At 36.9% G+C, this 26,536-nt stretch overlaps 3 protein-coding genes across 3 annotated transcripts; 1 reads left to right on the top strand and 2 right to left on the bottom strand.

Annotated features, from left to right (window-relative positions):
- Window positions 1-9,326: 9,326 nt before the first annotated feature.
- Window positions 9,327-10,527, top strand: LOC120780657. The gene is made up of 6 exons (XM_040112918.1): window positions 9,327-9,452; window positions 9,519-9,713; window positions 9,777-9,935; window positions 10,005-10,073; window positions 10,134-10,392; window positions 10,455-10,527. Exons 4-6 carry the CDS (start codon window positions 10,017-10,019, stop codon window positions 10,466-10,468), a joined length of 330 nt encoding a protein of 109 aa, XP_039968852.1. The 5' UTR covers window positions 9,327-9,452; window positions 9,519-9,713; window positions 9,777-9,935; window positions 10,005-10,016; the 3' UTR covers window positions 10,469-10,527.
- Window positions 10,528-10,561: 34 nt separating this feature from the next.
- Window positions 10,562-11,965, bottom strand: LOC120780658 (putative nuclease HARBI1). The gene is made up of 2 exons (XM_040112919.1): window positions 11,462-11,965; window positions 10,562-11,390 (listed from the first exon to the last, which is right to left on the bottom strand). The coding sequence occupies exons 1-2, from the start codon at window positions 11,878-11,880 to the stop codon at window positions 11,180-11,182; spliced, it is 630 nt and encodes a 209-aa protein (XP_039968853.1). The 5' UTR covers window positions 11,881-11,965; the 3' UTR covers window positions 10,562-11,179.
- A 5,236-nt stretch (window positions 11,966-17,201) lies between these two features.
- On the bottom strand, window positions 17,202-24,554 carry LOC120780445. Its single transcript, XM_040112719.1, has 2 exons — window positions 23,597-24,554; window positions 17,202-17,260 (listed from the first exon to the last, which is right to left on the bottom strand). The coding sequence occupies exons 1-2, from the start codon at window positions 24,552-24,554 to the stop codon at window positions 17,202-17,204; spliced, it is 1,017 nt and encodes a 338-aa protein (XP_039968653.1).
- Between the last annotated feature and the right edge of the window lie 1,982 nt (window positions 24,555-26,536).

Below are 26,536 nucleotides of genomic sequence, written 5' to 3'. Positions count from 1 at the left end.
TACCACTGTTATCTGGTTTTTTGGGCACAACCCATAATGGGGAATTGTAAGGACTACAACTCGGAGATATAACATTCCGCGCTAGCATTTCCTGTATTTGCCTGTCCACTTCTGCCCGATGTTTGACAGGGTACCTATACAGTTTACTATATATAGGAGTGTCAGTTTTTGTATTTATTCGATGACGAATTTCACTACTGAAAGGTAAGTTTTCACCATCATTATAAAAAATATCTTTAAACTTATTTATAACAGCCTTTAAAACTTCTTGATCTTTGGAATTTAAATGATTAGGAAACATACTAAGTGACGAATGTTCTACTATTTCTTTTTCTGCATTAATAAATATTTCCAAATGTTTATTTTTTTGATAATCCTCTACTGTTAATTCTTCTTCTTCGCAAAAATAAATTGGGAATGTTGCATCTTTTGTTATTAAAACTCTATTCTCGTAGTCGATTTTACAACTCAAATTAAGCAATATATTGTTACCTATTAGACCAGTGGTTCCCAAACTTATTTTGTCTACCGCCCACTTTGAGAATAAATATTTTTTTAGCGCTCCCCATTTTTTCACCTATGTAAAAACCACTATAACTTCAAATTAATTATTGTGACCTATATAAATATGTATATTAACGGAGAATTCTAAACGAAACTTTTACTATAACCAGCAACTTGAAACCTAAGCGCAATAGGTGGAGCTTTTCCAAATGTTGGCAGTAGACAAACAATTCGTCGTTACTGCATGATACTGATAATTTCAGAAAATTTTGAAACTCACGTCTGCCCAGATTCTTTTTGTGTAGAAGCAGTTTGGCTGCGAAAGCAGCAACGACGTTTTTTGTTTTAATTAAATTTATTTTATGGCCTTGCAGTTGGAGATTCATGTCGTTGAACAATTTATACAGGTCTGTCATGTAAGCTATATCATTCTTTGATGTTATGAGCTTGTCTTCAAATTCTGTATGTTTAGTTTCCATGAACTCTATAACAGAGTCAAACAGGTTGTAAAATCGAGTCAGACAATTGCCTCTTGATAGCCAATGAACTTCAGTATGAAACAACAAACGGTTGAAATCCTCGTCATTAGTAACACAAAGCTGATGAAATAATCTATCATTCAAAGAGCTGTTGCGGATTTTATTGACTGCTTTGATGACATATTGCAGTGATTGAAAAAGTTTTTCACTTAAGTTTCTAGCAACTTAATGTTGTCTATGAATAACGCAATGTACACCAAGGACATCTGGAATTTTATTTTTTAATTATGCTATGAAGCCTTTATGGCACCCTGTCATAGCCGGAACGCCATCCGTAGCAACTGAAATAATATGCCCCTATTGCGGTTTTCAACCCAACTGCATTTCAGTCGAAGTTTAAAAATTCGGTATTGCCAACTTCAACTTCGAACTTCTACTTTTCTTGGTATTGCGGTTTTCAACTCTGTACAAGTGGGGTGGACTAGTATATAAATAAACTTCAACTGCTTAATAGCAGTTGAAGTTCAACATTCGTGCAGTGAAATACAAAAAAATATTAAACAAAAATGGAGGACGGGTAAAATAACTATTTTAATTAATGTTAAATTAATTTTAATTACTATAAATTTTGTTTTTTATAAATTTTTAGAAAAAATAAAGTTGCAACAAAAAAGCAATTCGAAAAATTGGTGGAGTTAATGGAGAAGTTTCCAGAAGTAGGAAGAGGAAAGCCACAATTTGGAAACAATAAATTCAAATTGCTAAATTAAAATCTTCGCAAAGATTATAATTTTTTTTTGTTATTTAAGACACAAAGTAATATTTTTTTATTTTATTTTTAATTATTCTGGAATGAAGTGATATTTTATATTTGTGTACCATAGTTTAAGTTTTCTTTAAAAAATAAAGTGATATTGTTATTTAGTGAATTTATTTAAATATACATATGCCTGAATAAATAGCACATTAGAAATAATAAATGCAATTTAATATTTTAATTATTTAGAGGGAAGTCATAATGTTATTGCGAATTATTCGAGCCGTATCCTCTTCTTCCCTTTCTTTGTCCAAAACATCATTGGTCATTGTAGTATTTGAAGTCGATGGTATTTCTTCCGGAGATTCCACTTGAAAGTGTTGGCAAATATTGTGCAATGCGCAACAAACATTGAGTATACCAATTGTCCGCTATACAATATTCCGGGCCTTTGAGTGTACTTTTGTACCATTTTGTTTCTAATATAACTCAGATTTTATACATACAATCATCACGTTTAAACTGTAGTAGCCCTTTCTGTTAAGACAAAGATGTTTCACTACTTTTCTTGGTGAAATTATGCGAACATGAGTCCCGTCAATGCAACCAACTACTCTCGGGAAAGCACTTTTTGAATAAAATGAAACTTTTGAATCGTTTTGCTCCTCCTCAGTCATTTGAATTTTAATCCATTGGGCGTTCCTCGCACACGTTTGTGGAAATGTTCCTTCATCTCATTCAGTAAAAAACAAAATGCTTCTTTATTTAATCGAAAATAACTTATGAATCTGCAACAAACATTATTAAAAAGCAATTCAATTGTGAAAAAACTGTGGCTTACTTTGCATTTGGAAGCTCCAATGGATTTGAGTGATCACGAAGGTTTTTTCGTATACGAGCACATCAATTTTGCCCCCAGTAATTTCGTCATTGTAATATAAATCAAAACTTATATCCATTTTTTATTTATTGTTTATTATATATGTTTATTCACTTTTTCGCGAGCGACAACTGAATTCAATTGTTTAAATATATCGTTTACAAAATTTTAGCTGTTTCACTATCTGTCAAATTTCCCTTTCTTAGGTTGGCAACGCCAATCATACTTCGACTGAACTTAGTTGAAGCTCGCAATACCGAAAAAGAGTTTGGTTGATCTGAAGTTGAGTTGCCTTAATTTCAATTCGACCAAGTCGGGTTGAAAACCGCAATAGGGGCAAATATTTTTCAAAGGAATTTCTTTATGGTTTCGCCTTTTGTATCGGTCTCTAAATTTCTATCAAATAATAATTCTTCACATATTTTCTCATCTTTAATAAAACTCTCGTAAGACAACAACAATGCTTCATTAGTGAAGTGGACTCATCCAGCTGAATTGAAAATTGACTTGACCTCAGGTGATCGTACAATGATTCTTCAATGTTTTCAGCCATTTCATCAATTCGTCGTGTCACAGAATTATTACTCAAAGGAATTTTTCGGATAATATCTGCGGCCGGTTTATGAAGCACGGTAGTTATTACTTCATTTATTACTGGCAATATTAACTCTTCTCCGATGTTATGTGGTTTGCCTTTTTGAGCAATTAACAAAGAGATATTGTACGAAGCTCGAAGTCCGTCGTCATCTTGCTTAGCAGCCGCTGAAAATAGTTTTGCTACACTTGGCTGAGTATTATGCTTCTTCTCTAGGTCTTGAAAATGTGCTACATTCTTGTCTCTCTTATCTGGATGCATTTTATTCAAATGATCTTGCAGTCTTGAGGGCTTCATTGCTTCATTCGAAAATGTTTTTAGATATAGAAGACACAAAGGCGAGGATGGGTTTGTGGGATTTTCAATGAGTCCGAAATTAATGTATTCCGCACAGTATTGCCGTCTCTTCTTTTTTACTTCCGACATTGTTTTGCTTTGAGAAATACGTTCAACTTCGCGAGTAGTGTTAAGGAGGCGTATGTAAGTACTGCACATCTATTGCGCGCAAAACCACAAATGAAAATAAAATAAATATTACATTGTTTATATAGGAATGCTTAAGCACAATTATTATATAGTAGTCCAAAAATATGAATTCTTATTTTTCCTAGAAATACATTTGTAAAAAAAGGATCTTTCTCCTTTTCGTATTATCTTATTTTTCCCAGAAATACATTTGTAAAAAGGATCTTTCTCTTTTTCTTATTATCTTATTTTTCCCAGAAAAACATTTGTAAAAAAATAGGATCTTTATCCTTTTTTATTTCCCCCAGAAATACATTTGTAAGAAAGGATAAATATCCTTTTTTTATTTTCCACATAAAAGATTTAAGGAGTTCAAAAGCTGAAAACGTGCGTTACATCAGCTACCTACCCGACGTCATTTCGCAAGTGATAAAAAAAATTATTCAAGAGCTCAAAGCATTCGCCACATCAGCTCGAACCTGCCTACTAGGGTGGTCCTTATATGTGTCAAAAAAATTTATTCTGGAATTTTTGTCAGGGCACCATCTCAATTGCTTTTCTATGCTAAGAAACACTCTCAGTATTTTTATTTAATTTTTAAAATAATATTTAGAGGTCGCTACCAATGTTTTAATTTTAATTTAAAACAATAAAATCACTGTATTAATCACTAACTTGTTTTTATTGATATAAAACATTTACATGCAAAATTTAAGTAAACAATACAAATAAGAGTATGTTTTAATACTGAAATTGTGTAAAATCAGGATAGAAGTGTTGATTTTTTTGAATCAGGATATTTCTGTCTGTAGTCTTTTATCAACAAAAGCAAATACTGCTTTTGCTCTTCATCGTTTGTTATCAATTTATTATATTCCTCCATTAAGGCAACACCACGCTCAGCAATATCATTCACTACCCGCATAGAATGGACGATTGCTTTTGCAGCCTTAAAATCAGAATCATCTTTCCAAGTTTCAACGTCTTTACTCAAAAAATGTGATGAAATGCCCAGTATATGAAAAAAATCGTAAAGAGTTGCTAGTCACAAAATATTCTATGCTTTTTTCACTGATGTGTTCGACATCAATGCTTTTTCTTTTGGACAATTCGCTACACCTTTGTTTTTTAGTGCATTTACCATCTTTTTCTTATCTTGAGCTGATAGTTCGTCGTCGAAAAATGCAAAAGACACCAACTCTTCTGATAAGTACCATAAATGGCCCAGTATTTTTTTCATAGTAATTTTGGCTATAACTGGGTTTATATTTTTAAAGGAGTCAAGGTCTTTTAATAATTGTAAGTCGTTTCTTGTTGCTGAATATCCGATAGCAGCTTGAAACCAGTTTTTTACATATATCATGATTGTAAAAATACATATATCTTTGATTGCTTTTTCTTCTTTCTTTGAAAGCTTAAATTGATGTCGAAAAAGGAAAATTTTCAAGCAGTACATGGCTTTAGCCATCCACCTAGCGCGATGAAGGCCAGCAGGCCTCCTAAATGATACTCCTTTTTCAGGAACTCCTCCCAAGTAAATGATCGTAAGATTCAGCAACTCTTTATAGTCATCTCGAGGTTGATATATTTGGAGTTGGTTTTGTGCAAAAGAAATCCTGTTCTCAGTAATATTTTCTATAATCTTGAAGGACGTGGTATCATGAATTACTGTTTTATAATCATTTTGGTAAATTTTTTCCCAATTTTTTAAACCTTTTAAACAATAGAATATCAGGCCCACTAGATGGACCTAGAGCTTGATCAAAGGCAGCTTGTAACATAATTTCCCCTACATGGTGGCGACAGGCCAGCCAAAGCATATCTTTCTTCATTTTCTGTTCCAGAAGAACACAAGCTCCATTTATCAGACCGGTGTTTACAGCTGTAGTGTCAAAACATAAACATTTTATTTTATCGCTTAAACCCCATGAAGTTATTGATTCGTAAACAGCTGATGCACAAGCTTTCCTGTTCCACAATTCAATTTTGGAACCGCTAAAAGCTGATCTACTCCAAGTCCCGACACTAAAATTGGTAGACGATCTACAGTTTCGTGACCACTTATGTCTTCAATTAACTTGCCATCCCAATGAATCGTTAATGGTACATCAGGTTGAAACTCGTTTTAAGAGATTGTGCAATTGCTTTTCGATTTTTTAAACGATTTCGACGTATTGAAGATCTATTAACATTAAACTCTGACGGTGACATCCAGCACTTTTCAATGTAGATGCTATAACCACAGCAGCTTTTCTGTCAGTTAATTTTGTGACATCAAGGCTAGCAGCTAAGTGGCTATTTATTACTTCTTTTCGAGCTCGTTTTTTGGCGGTTGCACTTTTGAAGGTCCTAATGAAACTTCGAAATCAGATGCACTAGTTTCTTCGCTGGTAGTTGAGGAAGAAAGTACACATTTTTCTGTCAAAGCTGAAATACATCTGTTTTCTCTTTCACGTAACTTTTTGAGGCGTTCTTCTTTCTTTTTCAGTTCCTCACTTTTTCTCAAACTTTTTTTGTCTATTGAACATATTAAACCAGGGCGATCTTTCTGTCGTTGTGCTGATAAAAACTGCTTATCCTCTTCTACAGTCAAAATATTTAAAGCTTCAGAATGAGCAATATCAAACAAATCTTCTAATTTTTGTTGCCAATTTCGCTCTTTTTTCTCTATTGCTTTCGAACGTTTTTTCTTGTTCTCCTTATTTTTTTTTAGATTCTTCCACTCTATGAAGTATTCTATTTCACTGATAACATGTTTTTTCGATCTTGTTGGTAACTAGCTTTTTCCCATAAATTCATGACTTCACCAGCAGCCACAGTAGCAGAATCTCGAACGGTTCTTTTTTCTTCACTTTTGTAGTAAAAAAATAAACGTAACACCTCACCAATAGAAGGTAATTTCGATTGATTTAGATTTGGTATTGACTGACCGATTAACCAAACGTTGGTTTTATTTTTAGTTAATAAACTACCGCCACTACTTCTTGACGCCATAACAAGTTGAAACAGAACGTATGGTTTGGAAAAGGAAAAGCACGTGTGTTCTGTATATTTACTAAATTCGAACTGAGAGTACTGAAAAAGAAAGGTTAAAAGGTTTGAAAGTTTCAAATGAAATGCAATGTACAACCATGTAAAAATAATGGCGAAAAATTTAAAATGCGTTACAAAAAAATCTGAAACTAATTATATAACTTCATAGTTATAATGTCTATAAAACTGCTTTTTTCAAAGTTCGACTTAAGGTAGCGACCTCTAAAACTATTCAAAAAATAAATTTTAAAAATTCTTATTTCTTATTTTAGGGTAGACAATCATATTACGGGGTGCCCGGTTAAGTTTTAAAAAGTCGAAAAATAAGGACCACCCTACTGCCTACCCTACACCTTTGCGCAAATGATTATATTATGATAGCAAATGCCCACATACAGATTTGGCAATGGCAATAGCAATACTTTTGACAGTTAGTATTCTATAAATTCTATCCTGTCGAGACGCCCCGTTATGAAACGGAGCGACCGATTGACATAATTTTAATTTTTTCTATATTCAATAAAATAGGAGAGAGATATATGAACTACGCGGAGAGAAATATAGAACCGAGTTTGAGCAATCTTTTAATTCATATTACCGTGCGATTCTGTAACTTGAGACAGTCTCAAGTCTCTAAATTTGAGATTTTAAGTTAGAGACAATTTTTGAGACTTGAGATGATATTGCTATTCTGTAAGTGACAGTCACAAAATCTATTACATTTCATTATTCAGAGATGTTTTTACACTTGAATGAAAATAAATATGTCGATAACAAATATTAAATTTTCTATAACATAGTCAAAAACATAATTATCAATGAAAATAAAAATATATGTTGACTTTGTTTCATAATATTTACGAAATTTATGTAAAATTGATTTATTTTAACCTTTTCGTGTTTGAGTTGCTTACAAAATATAAAGAAACGACAATCGATTAATATCTATGATGATCTCTATTCAGTATATTCAAAATGGCAGACAAGAGTTCTTTTTAGTTTTGTGACCTGCTAACTACCAGGTCTCAATATTTTGAGACTAACGCTAGAGACTGTTTAGTGAATAGTAACTAGTCTCAAATTGAGACTTTGCCTCAAAATGTCTCAAATAGAGACTAGAGACTGGTTACAGAATCCCGTTATTAGTTGATGTTCACAAGTTGTTGTTGAGAGTCGAGAGCTCATGTAGTCGTTGTCTAAGAGGCCTACTAGCTAAATAAAATTACAAATAACCCCCAAGCCTCTACACAACGCCCCAATTTTCTTTCTGGGTCTCTTACCGCCCCCCTTGATACCTGCAGCGCCCACAACACTGTAAACACTGTATTAGACCATCAAAGTAGTTATGAAATTTAAATTCTAGGAAATTAGCATTAAAATTTGGTTTATGAAATTCTTTAAACAATGGAAAGCTATACTGTACGTCTGTAGTAACAGTTCGATTTATAACTTTTAAAGTAATAGAACGTGATTTTATTCTCCATTTGGGATTACAAATATTTGGGTTTATGATACTAAATTCTGCACCTGAATCTATTATGAACTTAAGTTTTCTCACGTTTATTTCAACTATTATATAGGGTAACTTCCTTGGCCCTCTAATTGAAAATTTTGTTCGTTTTCATTGACTCCTATTTCCATAGGCTCTACAACTGTTTCACTGCGAAAACGATTATTACTTCTGTTATTTAACAGTCGTTCATTATTGTTATTATTATTCTGATTAAAAAAACTACTCGAGCTGCGATTAGTTCTGTATGTTTGATTGCTGTCGTTGCTATTAAAACTGGGTTGAGTAGAAGAGTTTAAAGTTGCACTGTTTGAGTTATTTTGTCGCTGATTGTTATTAATGTTATTGTTGTTGTTCTGTTGTCTATGCTGTTGACTAATAGCGGGATTCTGTAACCAGTCTCTAGTCTCTATGTGAGACATTTTGAGGCAAAGTCTCAATTTGAGACTAGTTACTATTCACTAAACAGTCTCTAGCGTTAGTCTCAAAATATTGAGACCTGGTAGTTAGCAGGTCACAAAACTAAAAAGAACTCTTGTCTGCCATTTTGAATATACTGAATAAAGATCATCATAGATATTAATCGATTGTCGTTTCTATATATTTTGTAAGCAACTCAAACACGAAAAGGTTAAAAATAAATAAATTTTACATAAATTTTGTAAATATTATGAAACAAAGTCAACATATATTTTTATTTTCATTGATAATTATGTTTTTTGACTTGTTATAGAAAATTTAATATTTGTTATCGACATATTTATTTTCATTCAAGTGTAAAAACATCTCTGAATAATGAAATGTAATAGATTTTGTGACTGTCACTTACAGAATAGCAATATCATCTCAAGTCTCAAAAATTGTCTCTAACTTAAAATCTCAAATTTAGAGACTTGAGACTGTCTCAAGTTACAGAATCGCACGGTAAATGTATCGTTTGCTCTATTACTGTAGTGCGTTTCTGTAACCCATTTCGATCGATGTTCTCGACTCAAATTCTCGATTTGACGTCACTCTCACTCAATGTGTTTCTGTAAAATAATTACTCGATTCAATCGATAGTCAGCTGATATGTTCCATTCCATTTCCGTAGGAATGCTTGATTGAATGTGTTTCTGTAACCAAATTGAATGAAATACTGTCGATTGGTTTTCTCACTTCCATTTGAGTTGATGACAAACAAATTTTTCGTTAAATTCAAAATGGAATTCGTTGAATTTAAAGCAAATGTAAGTATATTTTTGTTAATATATTATATATGAATAGCTAAAAGATTTGATGCATTTTCTTTACAGAGAAATACGTCGGGGCGTGCTACAAATGGCCAAAAGAGGCGGTTACTGCACTTAATGCAGGAGCACCGCAGCGTTGGAAGGGGCCAATTTCAGAAACCAAATGCAAGGAAGGAGCACGAAGAGGTTTGGGCAGCCTTTGTTGCTGAATTAAATGCGTAGGGAGGGTCCCACAAGTCCCCTAATCAGTGGAAAAAGGTAAAACTAAAATATTCTTGTGTATAGCATTACAATTTACATATGTGTGTTGGTTTTTTTTAGTGTTGGATAGACTGGAAATCGGCAGTCAAGAAGCTGCACAATGCCCACAGAGCGTTCGCCAGACGAACTGGAAACCTGCCGTTGCAGGACGGTCCAAAACCGTTGGATGCCATGGACCGGGAAATTTTGGAGTTTTTTTCCAGCGAAACTGGTTTGTAGGTGAGTAACGTCTGTCAAAATTGAAAGTTGTGATTATAAATGTGATAATAAAATTGGTGTATATTGCAGACAACTGCTGAAATGGTCGATGTTACGATTGAGAATGAGGGTGATGCTACTGCCAACATTGGGTTGGACGTAAGTAACATATTACAAAACTAAAAACTAAGCTATTTAGTGATCCGTTCGGAATTCTAGGCAAACGCGGACAGTTTGGGCATCTTCGAAGTGGAGGCACTTGAAGAGGTTGCAATGGGTCAGGTGCTTGAGGTTGTGCCAAACAAACAGCAACCCAAACAGCGCACAAACCAAAGCTGTGTGGAAGAGGCGACCAGTCTCATAGAAAATCATCTTGCGCAGCTGAAAGAGATTTTGGAGAGACAGCACAAGGAGCACATGGGTGTTTTAAACGGAATACACGATACCCTGAAAGCTCTGTTGGAAACCATGACGGGAGGTAACAATTTGCGATAAAATTTGTACGTTCTTTAAATCTGATAAATATTCCTTTTCTTCTAGCGACTGTTGCATAAGGAGTAGGCGTATGTACACTGTTTACACGGGGGCAAGAAAAAATACTTTTATATTTTTCAATACAATTTACTTTAATTAAAAATATGAATTTTGACACTTCACATTTAACAATAAAAATGTATGATAAGTATATAAAGTTGGTTGTTGAATGGCAGGCAGAGTGGTGTATACATGCGGGGAGATGCTTAAGTCATTTAAACATACACCAATTTGCAAACAGTATCATTTGAAGTGTTCCTCATATTTTTCTGAACACCACTGTATGTGAATTAACTACAAAAGTGGTTTCTTAAAATAGTATTTCGTATAGCTCTTCCTTCATTTAAAATGTTATCTAATGCACCATTGTCTCCATGCGGAGAAATTTCAAGTGGATCAACTTCAGGAAGCGGAAAATTATATCTCTTTCGAATATTATATAGCGTACAGCATGCATTAATTATTGATCCTGCAAATGAGGGGTTCACCATTAGGCCACGGTCTTGGGAAAGGCACCCAAATAATTTTTTTAAAACTCCATTAAGGCGTTCTACACAATTTCGAGCTCGTGCGTGAGAATCGTTGTATCTTTGCTGACTAATACTCTCAACATTTCTGAATGGAGTCATTAGCCACGGCTGCAACGGATATCCAGAGTCTCCAAGCAACCATCCTGTGGACCCATTCGCAGTGTACTCATTCAGCATATGGGACTTTAGTGTACTGCTTTCCTATATGTAGGCGTAGTGCGTACTTCCCCCATATCTTGCAAAGCACGCCAGGATATTTAAATCAAAGTCGCACACTAATTGCACATTTTTGGAAAAATATCCTTTTCGATTAATGTAGCGGTGTTCTACTGCAAGTGGTGGCTTCTTAATTTTGACGTGAGTGCAGTCAATCGCTCCTAAGATGCCAGGAAATCCAGTAGCAGTGAAGAACCTGGAAGTGAACATAAACATAAGGCAGCTATAAATAACCATTAATCTTCAAGATTATAACACTTCACTTGCCGTTGCTTCACAATATTCTGTTGCTCTAAGGTAGTTGGAAAAATGATGTAACGTTGCGCCATATGATTTTGCAAAATCTCTGTAATTTGATGCACTATGCGGCTTACCATGGTCTTACTTATAAGGCAAACAAAATCCTGACCTACGTCCCTAAGAAATGATCCTGTAGCATAGTAATGCAGCGCTACACACAACCTAGAGGAGTTTGGAATAAATGTACTTCTTACTGCTGTGTCCATAAAAGGCTCGATTTCCACAAGGAGTACCCGTACTGCAGTTCTGCTGAAGCGGAATAACTCAAGAAAACGCGGCTCGGGAATGCTGAATGGATCTGTCGAGTCCCTTAAAGTTCGCCTTTGTATTCGCAACATATTCCTTCTGTCATGCCGTATGGCGAGCGTTATTACCAATAAACTCATAGCTGAGACACATTCAATTTTTATTTATTAATAAGAATTAAATATTTGTGCACACATTTCTATAATGCTTACTTTTCTCAATAATAGTTTCTCAAACATGAAGATGTCAGTCCGATTCGATAGATTTCTTGTCGATTGGCGTTCCATTTCTCTCACTGTTTCATATTTTGTCGACTTATGCTTACAGAAACACTCGTTCTCGATCAATCGACTAATTTGGATCGAATCGAAATGACGTCACTATAATCGAGTATATTGTCGATTCCTTACAGAAACGCACTACTGTAATTAAAAAGCTGACTATTCCGTTGATTAACTTAATTGCTCATATTAGCTTCTCTGTTATAATTATTATGTTGCCTATGAGAAGAAAAATTCATGTTATTAACATTATGTTCACAGTTATTCTTTCCATGAGCTGTTTGGTGATGTTTATAGTTCAAGTAACCATTTGATTTTATAATTTCATATACGTCTTATAAAGTTTTTGGATTTCTGCTTACAATAATGCTTTTGACAGGCTCGGGAAAACCATATTTAAATGAGTTTAAAGCAATCCTAGCATTGCTTTCACTACTTATACTAGAAGAGCTGTTGCCACAAAAAGTTGATGCGTTATTTAACCGACATAATAAAGTATTAAGGGAATTATAAAAAGTTTCAATTGTGGAAGTACATCTACAAATTCTAATTTTGTCAATGAGTTCATCAACTGAATTCTTTTCGCCATGATTATCTATAAGGACTTTTCTTATTTCTGGCCATGTAAGTGAATTTCCATTAATTAAAATGGATCTTCTAGCACTTCCAATAATTTTATCTTTAAGCTGACCAACTAACAGAATTTTATATTCTTCATCAGTAAAACTGTCTAACATTGGACACATGTAATCTATACGCTGTACAAAATTTAATAGTGCATCTCTGTTTCCGTCATATGGAGGAATGCAATTTAAGTTGGTGGAAATGAGCTCAAATTTTACGTTAATGTTTAAACTATCCATATTTGCTAAACTAAATTAAATAAAATGCCAAATAAATGGATACATTTTACTTTTTTAAAACTACGAGCTTTAACAGGTATGTACACAAAGGTGTGTTTGTATTGCTCTTAATGCAAATTGTATACATACGTATCCATATACACCTATATGTATGTACATAAGTGTGACCAACTTTCTCTTGACTTCCAATTGCTTTTCTTTCCAAGATTTGCTGCAGCGTTGATCATTCGGCCAAAGGTAACCTTGAGTTCTTGACGAGAGGGGAAAAAATGTGCTGTTCTCTTGTGCTCTAACTATACATCTCCATGCAAGCGTTGTACTGCTCTGATTTGTTTTTGCAGTGTCCTTTTTTCTTACTGCCTTCGTTGTCGTGTAATAACTTCAATACCTCTCTTGTTGTTCCTGCTTTTTATTCGTTGTTTTTTATTGATTAATTTTGATTTGGTTACTTTTTTTTCTGTTCTGCCGTAAGCTCTCTTTGAGTGCCAGAAATTATTCAAATACTCGTAGAATGATTTCGCTCTAAAACGGATTATTTACTGTTTTTTGAAACGGCTTCTTGATTACAGTTTTTTGCTTTTCTTACAATTATATCGAAAAAGAATTTTTTTAATATCTTTTGGATTTCAATACAACAAAAGTTTTAATGGAAATATTTTGTCGTTTTCATTGCTTTCATTTATTTTTCTTAAATTTTCTTTCCGAAAATATGTTCTTCAGCTTTCCTCTTTTCGAGTCACGTTAATTTCAATAAATTTGATTTTAAAACACGTGTTCTTTTCGAAAGTTATGTCTTTATGTAATTTAACTTTTATTAACTTAAATTTGTTTTCCAAAACTTTTTATTTTAAATTTTTTTCCAAAACTTTTTATTTTAAATTTGCAGTGCGTGTGAGGTTCGCAATTGACTCCCCAGAAACGATGCTGAACGTTTACTTCTTTCAAGTGTCTTTATTCAACTGACTCTTAACAAAAAATTCTTATTAGCTAAAAGCTTAACTATTTTACAGTTTATATAATAAATATTTTATTGTATAAATGATTAAAAAAAAAAAAAAAATTTCAGTAATATTAATGAGTGTAGGAGAGAGTAGAGGTAATAGTGTGTGTTCGGGAATATGTTGTATGTATGTTTAGTGTGGGGGCGAACGTGTGGGTGTAGAGTGGGAGAAAGTATGTAAAGTGTGAGTGGGAGTAGTTTAAATAAGAGTAAGCATAGGTAATTAAATATAAGAGTAAGACTAAGTTAGAACCAAGAGTACGATTAGAATAAGTATATAGGACTATTATGTAACTATATCTAATTTTTTTTTCTTTTTTTTGCAATATCTTATTATTTATTGAATCTGCTATTTATTTTAAAAGCCTAACAATAAGTTATAAACTCTTAAATCTATTTAAAAACTAGACAAGCTCAAGCAAGTGTTTGAGATGTTTTGGTGATACGTTGCTCCTTAGTACGCAGGCATATCTCTTCTTTTAAGGCGTGTTTGATCGCAGGAATGTACCAAAGCATTAGCCAAAGGGTTTGGGTGATCTCGGAGGTTAGATATATATTTAATTCTGCTGTCTTCTACTTCTTTCTTTACCATAGAAATACCTAGGTCTTTATGGATATTTTCATTACGCATGTACCATGGTGAATACGTGATTGTTCCAAGCATTTTTGATTGGAACCTTTGTATTATATCAATATTAGTTGCACAGGTCGCACCCCACAGTTGAATGCCATACATCCAAATCGGCTTTATGACCGCATTATATAAAAGCACTTTGTTGTCTAGGCTAAGTTTGGAGTTTTTATTTAAAAGCCAATTTAAATTTGCAGCTCTTATCTTCATGCAAGTTATTTTACTAGATATATGTTTTCTCCATGTAAGTCTTCTATCTAGATGAATACCAAGATAAGTTACTTCGTTGGCTTGGGGTACTAAAATATTGTTCATTTTTACTGCCGGACACATTTTAGGTCTTAGTGAAAACGTAACATGCTTGCATTTTTGTTCATTCACATTTATACGCCAGTTGGCTAGCCATTCTTCCACAGACCTTAAGTGCTCGGCTAATATTCTTGATGCTATTCTGTGGCATTTATTACGGCTCACTAAAGCTGTGTCATCCGCAAAAGTTGAGGTCAATATATTATTAGCTGTAGGAAGATCTGAAGTATATATGATGTATAGAGTTGGGCCTAAAACACTGCCCTGGGGTACACCAGCCCTTATCTGTCGTTCGTCAGATATGAAATCTCCCACTTTTACCATAAATTGTCTATTTTTTAAATAAGACTCCAATGTTTTATACAATTCTAAAGGTAGAATGTTTTTAATCTTATACAAAAGGCCTTCATGCCACACCTTATCAAATGCCTGAGCCACGTCTAGAAATAAAGCTGAACAGTACTCTCTGTGCTCAAATGCTTTTCTTATTTCGTTAGTAATTCTATTTACTTGCTCTATCGTGCTATGTTTTTCACGAAACCCGAATTGGTACGTTGGTATTATATTATTTTCGTGGAGGAAAGGAGACATCTTTGATAGTAACACTTTTTCAAATATTTTAGAAAGGCAGGGTAGAAGACTGATTGGTATGTATGAAGACGGCTGTGTTAAGTCTTTCCCAGGTTTATCTATCAAGATAATCTGCGACTGAAGAGCAAAGAGAGCACTTCTACGGCAATACTTGGTAACTCAATTAGCATTTTTGGGGTAATATTATCGTGTCCTGGTGACTTTTTTGGTTTAAGTTCTTTCATGATACCAATGATTTCAGAAGGTGTAGTCTTAAGACACTCGAGCGTTGGGTAAGCTTGACAGCTTAAAGTTATTCTTTGGCAAATTGGGTTGAAATACCTTTTCTAGGTGATTTGCAAAACAATTAGCCTTTTCCTCGTCACTTCGAGCCAATTTCCACCTAAGTCTCGTATTGGCATGTTGGAGTCAGTTGATGGCTTCATGGACTTTTGGGCTTTCCAAAGGGAATTTTGCTTGTTTGAATTTGGACACAGCTTCTTTATATACATTTCGGTGTTCAATTCTTCCTCACCTTTGAGCGCTTTTTTTAATTTACGTACCGCAGCTTTCAATTGAAGCTGGGTGGAGGGGGAGCGATTTATCTGCAATTTTCTGGAGCCAAGCGGATTATATCTTTTGTTTGGTGTTGCTAAGACAGCTGCGCTGGTTATTATATCATTAACTTCTCTTATACTTTCGTCAATATCACTTCCTGTATTTATTTTGTACTCAATATTAATGTGGCTACTGACGTATTTTTTATATTTTAGCCAATTCGTTTTATAAGAAGTTAAACCCACTTTTGGATTAACGAATATGGGTTGTTCAAATAACTTTATTAGTACAGGAGAATGATCAGAAGATAGATCAGTACATGTATCAGCTGTTATAAGCGATTTATCTATATTTTTGATTACAGCAAAATCAATTAAATCTGGTATTTTTTTACGATCACTAGGCCAATATGTCGGCTTACCAGGAGATATTACGTTAAGGTTATTGTGCCTATTTATAATAGTGTGATACAGCTGTCGTCCTTTCGGATTAATTAGCCGTGAGCCCCAATACGTGTGCTTTGCATTGTAATCTCCACCTGCTATAAATCTATGGCCTAGTGTTCCAAAAAAGTCTTTGAATTGGATGTCAGTAATTTTAAACCGAGGTGGACAGTATATGGCTGTCAGATTTAAGTCCCCGCAGCGATTTTTTATAGTTATTGTTGTAGCTTGTAATTGCGCTGTAGCATAAGATTCTGACGTGTAGTGATTTAACCGTTTTCTAACCAACACTGCTGTTCCTCCATGAGCCTTTCCATCTAGGTAATTTCTATCTAAATGATGTTACATAGAAAAGTACTTTATTCTAGAAATAAACAGAAGAAAATACAATATGTTTTGAATATTTAAGATTAAAATTAAAGATGTTTTAAAATCCTGGTATTAGTTTCATGGGATCCAGAGCAAGTTTTCTATTTTAGGCACAAAGATGCACCGTTATTAAAAAAAACTCTCTGAATTTTATTAAGATAATTAAAATATATGCCGATATACATATATAAAATCAAGTGGAACTTCTAAAATTTTTCTATAGGTACTGTGGGCTAAGGGAAGTATACATCCGATTAAATCCATTTTTGACATACAGGCATACTTTTATAAAAATTTCCGAATTTCCAGATTGGCCGTTATTTTCGATAAAACGTTCCCATTAAGAACAGGGTTCAAGTATTCGTTATTTGAGAGTTTGAAAATATTTGATCCGATTTTGAAAATTGTTGGTCATAAGGCGGCACATCTCAAGTGCACTATTCGGGCAAAGTTTTATTCAAACACACCGATTTCTTTTTGATTTGTACACTGGAAACTGTAAGAATCAGAGGAATTTAAAATTAAGTTATATGGAGACTTGACGGGATAATAACCCGAATCTACCCATTATTACAGAGTGGTGAGAATGGCAAAAAGATTTGCCTTAAACGAATTTTGTTATTACATATAACTTGAGTGATTTAGAAGATATGTATATTAAACGGAATAGGAGCGGGGAGTTTTAGCCCACACCTGTCTTTTTGTAAGGCATGAATGCCACTTCCGTTGGAAAAATTTCTTGATTTTTTTTTCTAGCCATAAATACTGAATATTCGAAAATTTTTAGTTGTATTTTTTTATGCGAAACTAGAAATTTGTTCTAACGATTTTTTTAAATGAACTAAGGTTTAGTTGGTCAACATTTTCCTATTCTGATGTAGGAAAGTGATCTCAAATAGAAAACAAGGGAGAAATGCATGCAGTTTGGAGGAAGTTACGTGATTCCTCAACAGTATAGGGCCAACATGGAAATCGATTTCAGATTGGGAAGGAGTAACCAGTCATTGTCAACTTTTATCCAATGTGTGTCCATTCAAGCTGTTTGATTTTTATGCCAATAATTTATATACAAGGGTGGCACACTAATTAGCATACCCTCCCATGTGCACCAAAATTAACGGAAAATTAAAAAAAAAAAATAAAAATACCAGGGGGAATTGAAGTATTAACATTTAGTAAACAGTGTTCAAAGAAAACAATTCAATAATTATAAAAAAAATTAATAGCAGCAAAAGACAGGCCGATTCAGCAATAAAATTGCTTGATTTTGAAGCCACTGAATCACAGACGAAATAACGGTAAGTCTTCCAAACACGGTACGAGATGATTTTCAAGCAAGTTCTGATATTCTACGGAATCTAGTTTGCCCTTTATCTGCACTATAGGACCAACACCATGCTTCGTAAATCAATACCACACCATAACACTTCGACCGCCGAACTTAACCTCTTCATTTAATACTTTGGGGTATCGCACATAAGTTTTTTCATCAGGTCCGTATAAGTTGAATTTAGATTTGTCATTCGGAACTACGTAATTCCAAAAAGAGAAAAAAAGAGGAAATAATCGCCTTTCGATTATTGGGTGTAACTTTTGGAAGCTTGCTTTCCAAAAGCCGCTGTCTAGCAGTCCTACTGGTAATGTTTTCGCCATATTCCTCGTGTATTGAAGCTCGCATTTAATTGCAAAAAAAAAATATTACATAAAATACCGTCATCTTCAATTTTCATGCAATGTTATTGTAATATGTAAGGGTATGCTAGCTAGTGTGCCGCCGGTGTAGCTATTACTTCACTGGTCTGGTAAGATAAAAAAACTGTGCAAAACGATCAAAAACAAAGACCGGCAAGACGTAGGACCTTCTACCCTACATTCTTTCAATGTGAAACTAGCAGGATAGACAACAGAAAGATGAAAGTGATGATGGAAATAAAGGCACAGTTGAGGACTTGATCTAGGACTTGATCTAGGGAAGTCGTGTTCAAGAGTTAATAGTGTGAAGAGAGAACATATTGTGAAGTGTAAGTGTGAAACCGAAACTCGCTACGCTGCAAACATGTCTACCGAAGACAATGGGATTCCGGCATCAGAAGTGGGATCTGCCAATCTGCCTCAAACATTGGATGGACCATGGTGTACCATGATGGAGTTGCAGAGTGGAAAATTGATTGTGCGGGCCATGGATCTGACTGTGACTGATGCGGGGCGGAGCAGGTCTGTGCAACTGCTCAAATTCGGCCCAGACAAAGCATGAAATGTGGATGGATACGCGAAGCAGATAGAAGCGTTGCAGGATGGCTTGTTGCAAGTAAGTGGGCCGAGTTGAGAAAATGCCGGAGCTGTCTTGGGATGCACTCGTGCAAATAGGGTTGTTGGTGTTGTTGTGCATTGAAAAGTACTTAGAAGAAGATAATGTGCGCAGTTACTTTTATCAGAGTTGCATTTGTGAGAAGTGTGTGGTTGGACGGACAGACGGGCGATAGAGTATAACTGCTTCGATCATTAACTATGAAAGAGTTGTGCAAAGTGCTGCGGTAAATAATATTTTAAAGTTCATGCAAAGTGAAAAAGAAAGCGCTTACGGCGAAGGTGTACAAAGTGATAAAATATGTGAGAAGTGAGTAGGTTAAGTAAAACAAAGAGGAAATAAAGTGGTTCAATAAAAATAAGAAAAAAAAAACAAAAAAAAAATGCGTGTATTATCACAGAAAAAGCTTAATAAAAGTGTTCTATAAAAAGCGAGTGGAACAGTGCAACGTTGCAGTACCTAAAGGATGCCTGAACCACATAGACAAAATTTTTGAAATCACCTTCGACTCTGGAGCGGAATGTTCATTAATAAAACAAAAGATAAGTATCAAATTAGTTGGTAAGAGAATTAACAATGTTGTGATGTTAAAGGGTATTGGTAGTGACGGCATATGTAGCACATTACAGATACTTAGCAACGTAAAATTTAGTCCACACCATATTGAAGTTTTGTTTCATGTTTTGGACAATGAATATTTGAAAAATGATATTATTATTGGTTGAGAAGTACTGCCCCCTGGGTTTAATGTTATAATATCACCAGGAAAATTGGAAATTATTATATCAAAAACTGGAAGCTTATTGTTCAAATGATGAGAAATTTTGTGAATTAAATACGTACCTTGTTGGGAAAGATAGAGATAAATTACAAAATTTATTGGAAAAATATTCAAAATCTTTTAGTAGAGCTATTCCGGGTGAAATGAAAATTAAATTAGTAAACCCAAGAAAAATTGTTTAAAGAAGACCATATAGGCTTAGCCCTAATGAAAGAGAATTGGTACGAGACAGTAATGAAGAAGTTGAAAAAGACACTGTTGAAAGAGACAGTAATGAAGAAATTGAAAAAGACACTGTTGAAAGAGACGGTAATGAAGAAGTTTAGAAAGACACTGTTGAAAGAGACAGTAATAAAGAAAGTTGAAAGTTCAAAGAGACAGTACAGGTGACTTCAGAGCTAATAATGAAAATTGTAATAATAATGGAATCTGCAATTATAATGCAAGCACAAGTGCAAAACAATTGTTTTGATCATGGCGTGTGGCGCATCAGATAACATAATGTGAAACCTGAATGTTTAATGATAATATAATGATAGTTTAGAAGTTATAATTGAATAAACTTTATAAGTTGGTTAATTGGTAACAAAGCATCTTTGGTAAAATAGCACGAGGTCGTGTATTGGTCAGGATGGCCGTGTCGGCGCACCCTAATAGTGTTTTTTTTTTTTTGTGTCGGAGGAGGAATCTAAAAGATACTGCCTTAGACAGGTAGCATGCACGATTCATATTGCCCGCTGAAGATACACCTCTATCCACCTTACATCATCTGTTAGACGCCTATTCATAGCTTTAGATTTTAGGTAGACTCTACGTAATTCTGAGGCCATTAAGCCCGGAGGCATAAGACCAGATATGATACTGGCCGCTTCATGTGAGACCGTTCTGAATGCACTGGCCACATGGCGCATAGCCTAGTCACTGCCTTTGCCTTGTTGGCATTTGTTTTTTGGTGCAGTGCATTCCCCCAAATAGGGGCCGCATACATCAGTGTTGACTGACTTACTTTAGCTAGTAGGGCTCTCCTACTTTGACTAGGGCCACCAGTGTTAGCCATTATTCTTGACAGGGCCGCTGTAACAGTAGCTGCCTTGCTACAGGCTTTTTCAACATGCGCTTTGTAGTTCAATCTCGTATCAATTATGACTCCAAGGTATCTCAGGGAGTTTTGAGTTGTAATGTTGTATCCATCGATGTTTCTAGCTTTTTCCTGCTCGTAATAAGCACCGCTTCCGTCTTTTCTCCGGCCAGCTGCGCTTAGTTTCCGTGCGCCAGTCCTTAATTTTTGCTGTGGTCGCATTGCAGAGGTTTTAGATTTGGGAGAGCTCCTTAGCAACTATCGTCACAGCAATGTCGTCCGCATAGCCAATTATTTGAGCCTCTTTTGGCAGCGGTAGGCGTAGCACCCCGTCGTATAGAACATTCCAAAGTAACGGACCCAAAACGGAGCCCTGCGGTACTCCACCTGTCACCACGTAGCTCTTTGGGCCGGCATCGGTGTCATACAGTAGTAGTCTATCAGACAAATAGCTACTGATTATCCTTAGTAGATATCCCGGAGTGTTTCTTGCCTCCAAAGCCCTAATTATATGAGGCCATGATGCAGAATTAAAAGCATTTTTGACGTCAAGTGAGACAACTGCGCAATATTTTTTTTCGCCATGCATCCACCTGGTTCCCTCTATGGCCTTGGCCGCAATGTCCGTCAATTTTCCGACTGCGTCCATGGTGGATCGATGTCTTCGGAAACAAAATTGGTTTTCAAACAAGCCAGGCAGCTCTCCATCTAGGTGACGTTCCAGACGTTTGCAGATCAGCTTCTCTAATATTTTGGCCATCGTATCGATCATACAAAGTGGTCTATATGCACCCGGCTCACCCGCCGGTTTGTATGGCTTCTGGAGGAGAACCAGGTGCTGTTTCTTCCATACTCTTGGAAAAACGCCTTCGTTTAGACACCTAGAAAAAATTTCAGCGAAGGCCTTCTTGCTGTGTTTAACTCCAATCTTAAGCGCCTTGTTTGGGATGCCATCAAGTCCTGGCGCCTTTGTATTGCCGAATCTTTCCGCCACTTCTACTACCTCCTCCTCGTCGATTGACAAAACTTCGACTACGGATGGTATTCTTCTGCTCGTATGTTGCTCTTGCGATGGGAAAAGCGTTTTCACCACCTTTTCTAGCAGTGTAGCACAGGTTGGTGCCTGGTTTTTACCCCCCTTGACCTTTGCCATTACTATTTTATAGGCATCTCCCCACGGATTTTCATCTACCTTCTCGCAAAGTTCTTTGAAGCTTAAGGTCTTACTTCTTTTGATAGCCTTTTTGAACTCATTTCGCTTTCTTTTAAAATATTCGCGCAGTCCTGTGTATTCTGGCGTACCTAAGCTTCTTTGGGAGAGGCGTCTCGCTCTATGACACTCGCTTCTTAGTGCACTAATCTCCTCGTTGCACCAGTATGCGGACCTTCGGGGTGTGTTTTGCCTTTTTCTACACATGGCCGCGTCGCAAGCTTTATTTACGTGACTTACCAGCATTTCAGCTTGTCGATCTAAGTCGGTCGAGCTACCCATTTTTTCATCCAACATGAGGTCGAAGATGTTCTCATCTAGCGTTTCCACCTTCTATCCTTTTTTCCGCGGCTTTTTTACACTGCTTTGGTTTCGCGGCTTCTTGCCGATTTCAAGCATAATGGCAAGATGATCGCTATGTGTGTAGAAGTCGCACACTTTCCAACGTGCAGATCGAGCCAGTGAGTTGCTTGCGAACGTAATATCTATGATAGATCCGCGGCCATTCTTCTCGAAGGCATTTCTACCTCCCGTATTAAGCAGCACAGCATCTAGTAAGGCGAACGTTTTGAGCAGAGCATTACCCCGCCTGTTTGTCTTGCTACTACCCCATTCGATTGCCCACGCGTTAAAGTCGCCTGCTATCACATTTGGTGTAGTAGTAGTAAGTAGATTCCGCCTATTTTTGCTCGCGTGTAGTATGATTTCCCTAAGAGCGGCTTGTCCTGGAAGGCGTTTTCCCCACAGGCCCATATGGCAGCTTTGCTTTCTTTGTCGGTAATCCAGGTACCAGCACTTATGTTTTTATACTGCTAACAGACTATCGCCACATCTATCTTCTTCTCGTAGATTGTCTGTTTCAGTAACTCTTGGGCCGCTTCGCAATGATTTAGGTTGATTTGTACAACTCTCATGTCGCCTTTTTACATGCCGCTTGGTAGAGGGGACATTTCCAACTTCCCATTCGGTGATCCGTATCCTTTTTTCCTTCTGATTTGCATGACGCACAGGACGGTTTTTTGTCGCATTCTTTTGCGAAGTGCCCCGTTTCACCACATTTTGCACAACACTTGCTTCTATCATCCTCCCTGGTACATGCCCTCGCCAGATGTCCGTATTCCAGGCATCTGAAACACTTTCTAAGGTTCGGCTTCTCCCTTATTCTGCATATAACCCATCCAATCTTAATTTTACGTGCATCAATTAATTTTTTTGCGTCCGACACCGGAATGCTGATCACCGCCGTCTGCGTACCCGCGTATGCCTGTCTCATGCTTTTAATTGAGCTTTCCCTGAAGGAGCTTAGCTCATTAATTTGCGATCGAATTGCAATTACGATGTCTTCCTTTGTTGTTACCTCATCTAGGTCACGGATCTCTACCGATACCTCATGGGTTAAGGCTCTTATCTGTGCCTGGTCACCTAACACCTTACATATCTCCCTCTCATATGTACCCGTGTTTGTCATTTGCGCTTTTTTCATTTCCAAGAGTATCTCGCCTTTTGCCGTATTTCTGATGCGCGACACGTCCTCTCCAAGTTCTTTAAGGGCATCCTCCTTCTTGACAGCTCTAAGTATGTCGCTGTACGACATGTTTCCGGAGCGTGAAATTATAATCGCGTCCGGTCTCGGACGTGGGACATGAACAGCCTTCTTCTTTGTGTTTGACGTTTTGCGCATCACCTGAATCCAATCGTTTTCTTTTCCATCCTCTCTCCTTTCTTTTGTAGGAATGTCGCCTTCATTCCTCTTGCTAGTAGTGGGCCTCTTTTGCATTCCTTCTTGAATTGCTCTTTTCTTCGGTAGAGTTTTGCGCGCTAGTTGCTCATCCTCGCGGGGCCTTTTTGGCGTTGAATCCACTCCTGCGTGTCTTAAAAGTACATTTCGTCTGGTTGCCTTGATTGCGTTGTTGAACTCGCTTTGGGCGCGTTCGTGGAGCTTCGTCACAGAATTTAACAGATCACGTATCTGATTGTTGATCAAGCGTTGAGGCAGTTTCATTGCTTCAGTTAGCTTCTTGATCACACCTCCCAGCTGAGACATAATGTCCCCTTTTGATTGCGTAAGTTCCTCTCGAGGCATGCTGTCTTGCAGCGCTGGTGGTGACGATCTCGCTCTTTCAGGCCTTTCCACGGTGAGCCCCTGTTTAGGTGATCGCATCAATCTTGGTGCTAGTCTAAAGGGATCAGCTTCGACGCAAGAACTACTCGGCGTTATCCTAGATTGTTCCGCTTCTGGTATCTTACCGACAGGGCTTTGAATACCGTAGCTCGTCAAGCAGTCTTGTACACTGCTGCTTTTGTTTGTGTTATCTTTGTTTAAAAAATTCTCCATTCGTTTGTTTTTTACAGCGCATCGTGTGTAGGGGGGCGGGCCGAAATAGACAGGAACGGGTGTACCCTTGGAAACCATGCTCCTACCCCAGTTCCCTGAGGCCTGTCCTTCGCTTTACCAGTCCCGGAAAACACGGACGGACCGGCGCTCGCCCGGGGCAACGCAGGATACTACCCCTGCGCCCAATGCACACTCCCTGACCAGGGACCGAAGTGGCTGTTTACTGATACACCACGCATCTGACACCTCGGCAGAGCAAGCTCACATCACCTTTTTCATCCTACCAGTGGAAGACATCGCTGTTAAGATAACCAAGGACTCCCAGTGCGCCGCGCTGTGTACCGGTCAAGTTGTAATATCAGCCGCACCTAACATGGTGAACAGACGCTGACCAGGAAGCCGCCCATTATGGGTCCGTCGCGCCTGGATTTTACTTTTCTGTCATCATGCCCAAACATGATGAGGGGACACATATTTCTGTGTGACGGTGACGATTCGCCACAGTCACAGGAGCTTCAGCGGATTTGCTAGCTTTTATGTCGCATCCTTCACTCCTGCCGCTCCTCGTCGGGGATTGCTTATTCGTTTTGACTTATTTCGCAACTAACCTGCTACTACAGGCCGTTCGGCTATCTGCGACCTACCGACCCCCCCCGGTAGCTTAGATCTTAGCTAGAGCGCCCAAAGTTCGGGGGCGTGCGTTTGTACGCGCCGGAGGATGCGCCTCCAGTGCCGACCCGATCAGTAGCACCGACCACCCAAGCGGTCGATTAAGGCGCTATCGCAGTGGTACAGCCCACACCCCCAGCCAATTGACTAGAACAAGTTACTCTATTGGCCGCCGGACGGAGCGATGTCCCCGTAACGGCCGTGAGTCAACTGATGTGGCCCTGCACCGAATCGTTCCGTGGGCTTAAAAACTCGATACTACGACCGCTGGTCGGTCCAAGAAAACGCAGTCCCCTATACTGGTTCAAACACCAGCACCCTTTTTGGACACCCCCTTCATCGGGACCCTAATAGTGTGTGGATATTGGTATGCGTGTGTTAGTGTATGTGTATACAGTTTAGGAAATTTCATTAGAAGACTAAGTTCCTCATAATTGCATCAGCCGTTGATTGTACTGTGATTGGTTGTCTGCATGTTGTCGCTTTGGGAAGTACCGCTTTAGCGGGGCGACAACGTGGCGTCGCCACCGTCGAGTGTGGTTGTCTGCATGTCGTCTCTTCAAGGAGTACCGTTTTAGCGGGACGACAGCGTGGCGTCGCTATCGTCGAGCGTGGTTCGGTGGTAAATTCAAAAGGAAGAAAACGACGTAGAGTCAGTCGAGTTGAGGACTTGATCTAGTGAAGTCGTGTTCAAGAGTTAATAGTGTGAAGAGAGAAAATATTGTGAAGTGTAAGTGTGAAACCGAAACTCGCTACGTTGCAAACATGTCTACCGAAGACAATGGGATTCCGACATATGTGTACTATATGTATATATTTATTCTATAGGACTTCCGACGTTTTTTTCTGGGTGTTACAAACTTCGACCTCAAAACTTAAAAGTATTTGCTGGAAAATGAAGAAAAATTTAAATTTTCTAAATAAAAGCATAATAAATTAATAAGTTTTTCAATGTGACCAAATCAAAATCAAAACATGATTGACAGATTGGGAAAGTTTCATTCACAAAAAATTCTTAATATGAATTTTTCGAAAATGATGTACATGTTATTGTATTAATTTATTTACATGACATTTACAATAAGGCTGAAAAACTCTTTTGACGTGACGTTGATAGAGTAATGCCCATATAGATACAAGACCAACCTTCACAGAATATCAAGGCCTTGTACTGAAGCTGTCATTTAGTTTTATATGTATCAATCTGTCGTTAGCTGGATGAAATAGCGGGGTAGCAATATAAAATCAAAATAAGGGCAGAAACTAACATTTGTAAAAAATAAAATATTATTATAAAACTAATTTTTTTCTGCGGATTCGCACGCTGAATCCCTTGAATAAATATCAGAGATTATTAATAATACCAACACAAAGCATTTTCACTATTACTA

Source organism: Bactrocera tryoni, unplaced genomic scaffold, assembly GCF_016617805.1.
Source record: "Bactrocera tryoni isolate S06 unplaced genomic scaffold, CSIRO_BtryS06_freeze2 scaffold_25, whole genome shotgun sequence".
In the NCBI taxonomy this organism is placed as follows: domain Eukaryota; kingdom Metazoa; phylum Arthropoda; class Insecta; order Diptera; family Tephritidae; genus Bactrocera; species Bactrocera tryoni.
Note: the sequence above shows the minus strand (reverse complement) of the source record. Positions and strands in the feature narration are given on the sequence as shown.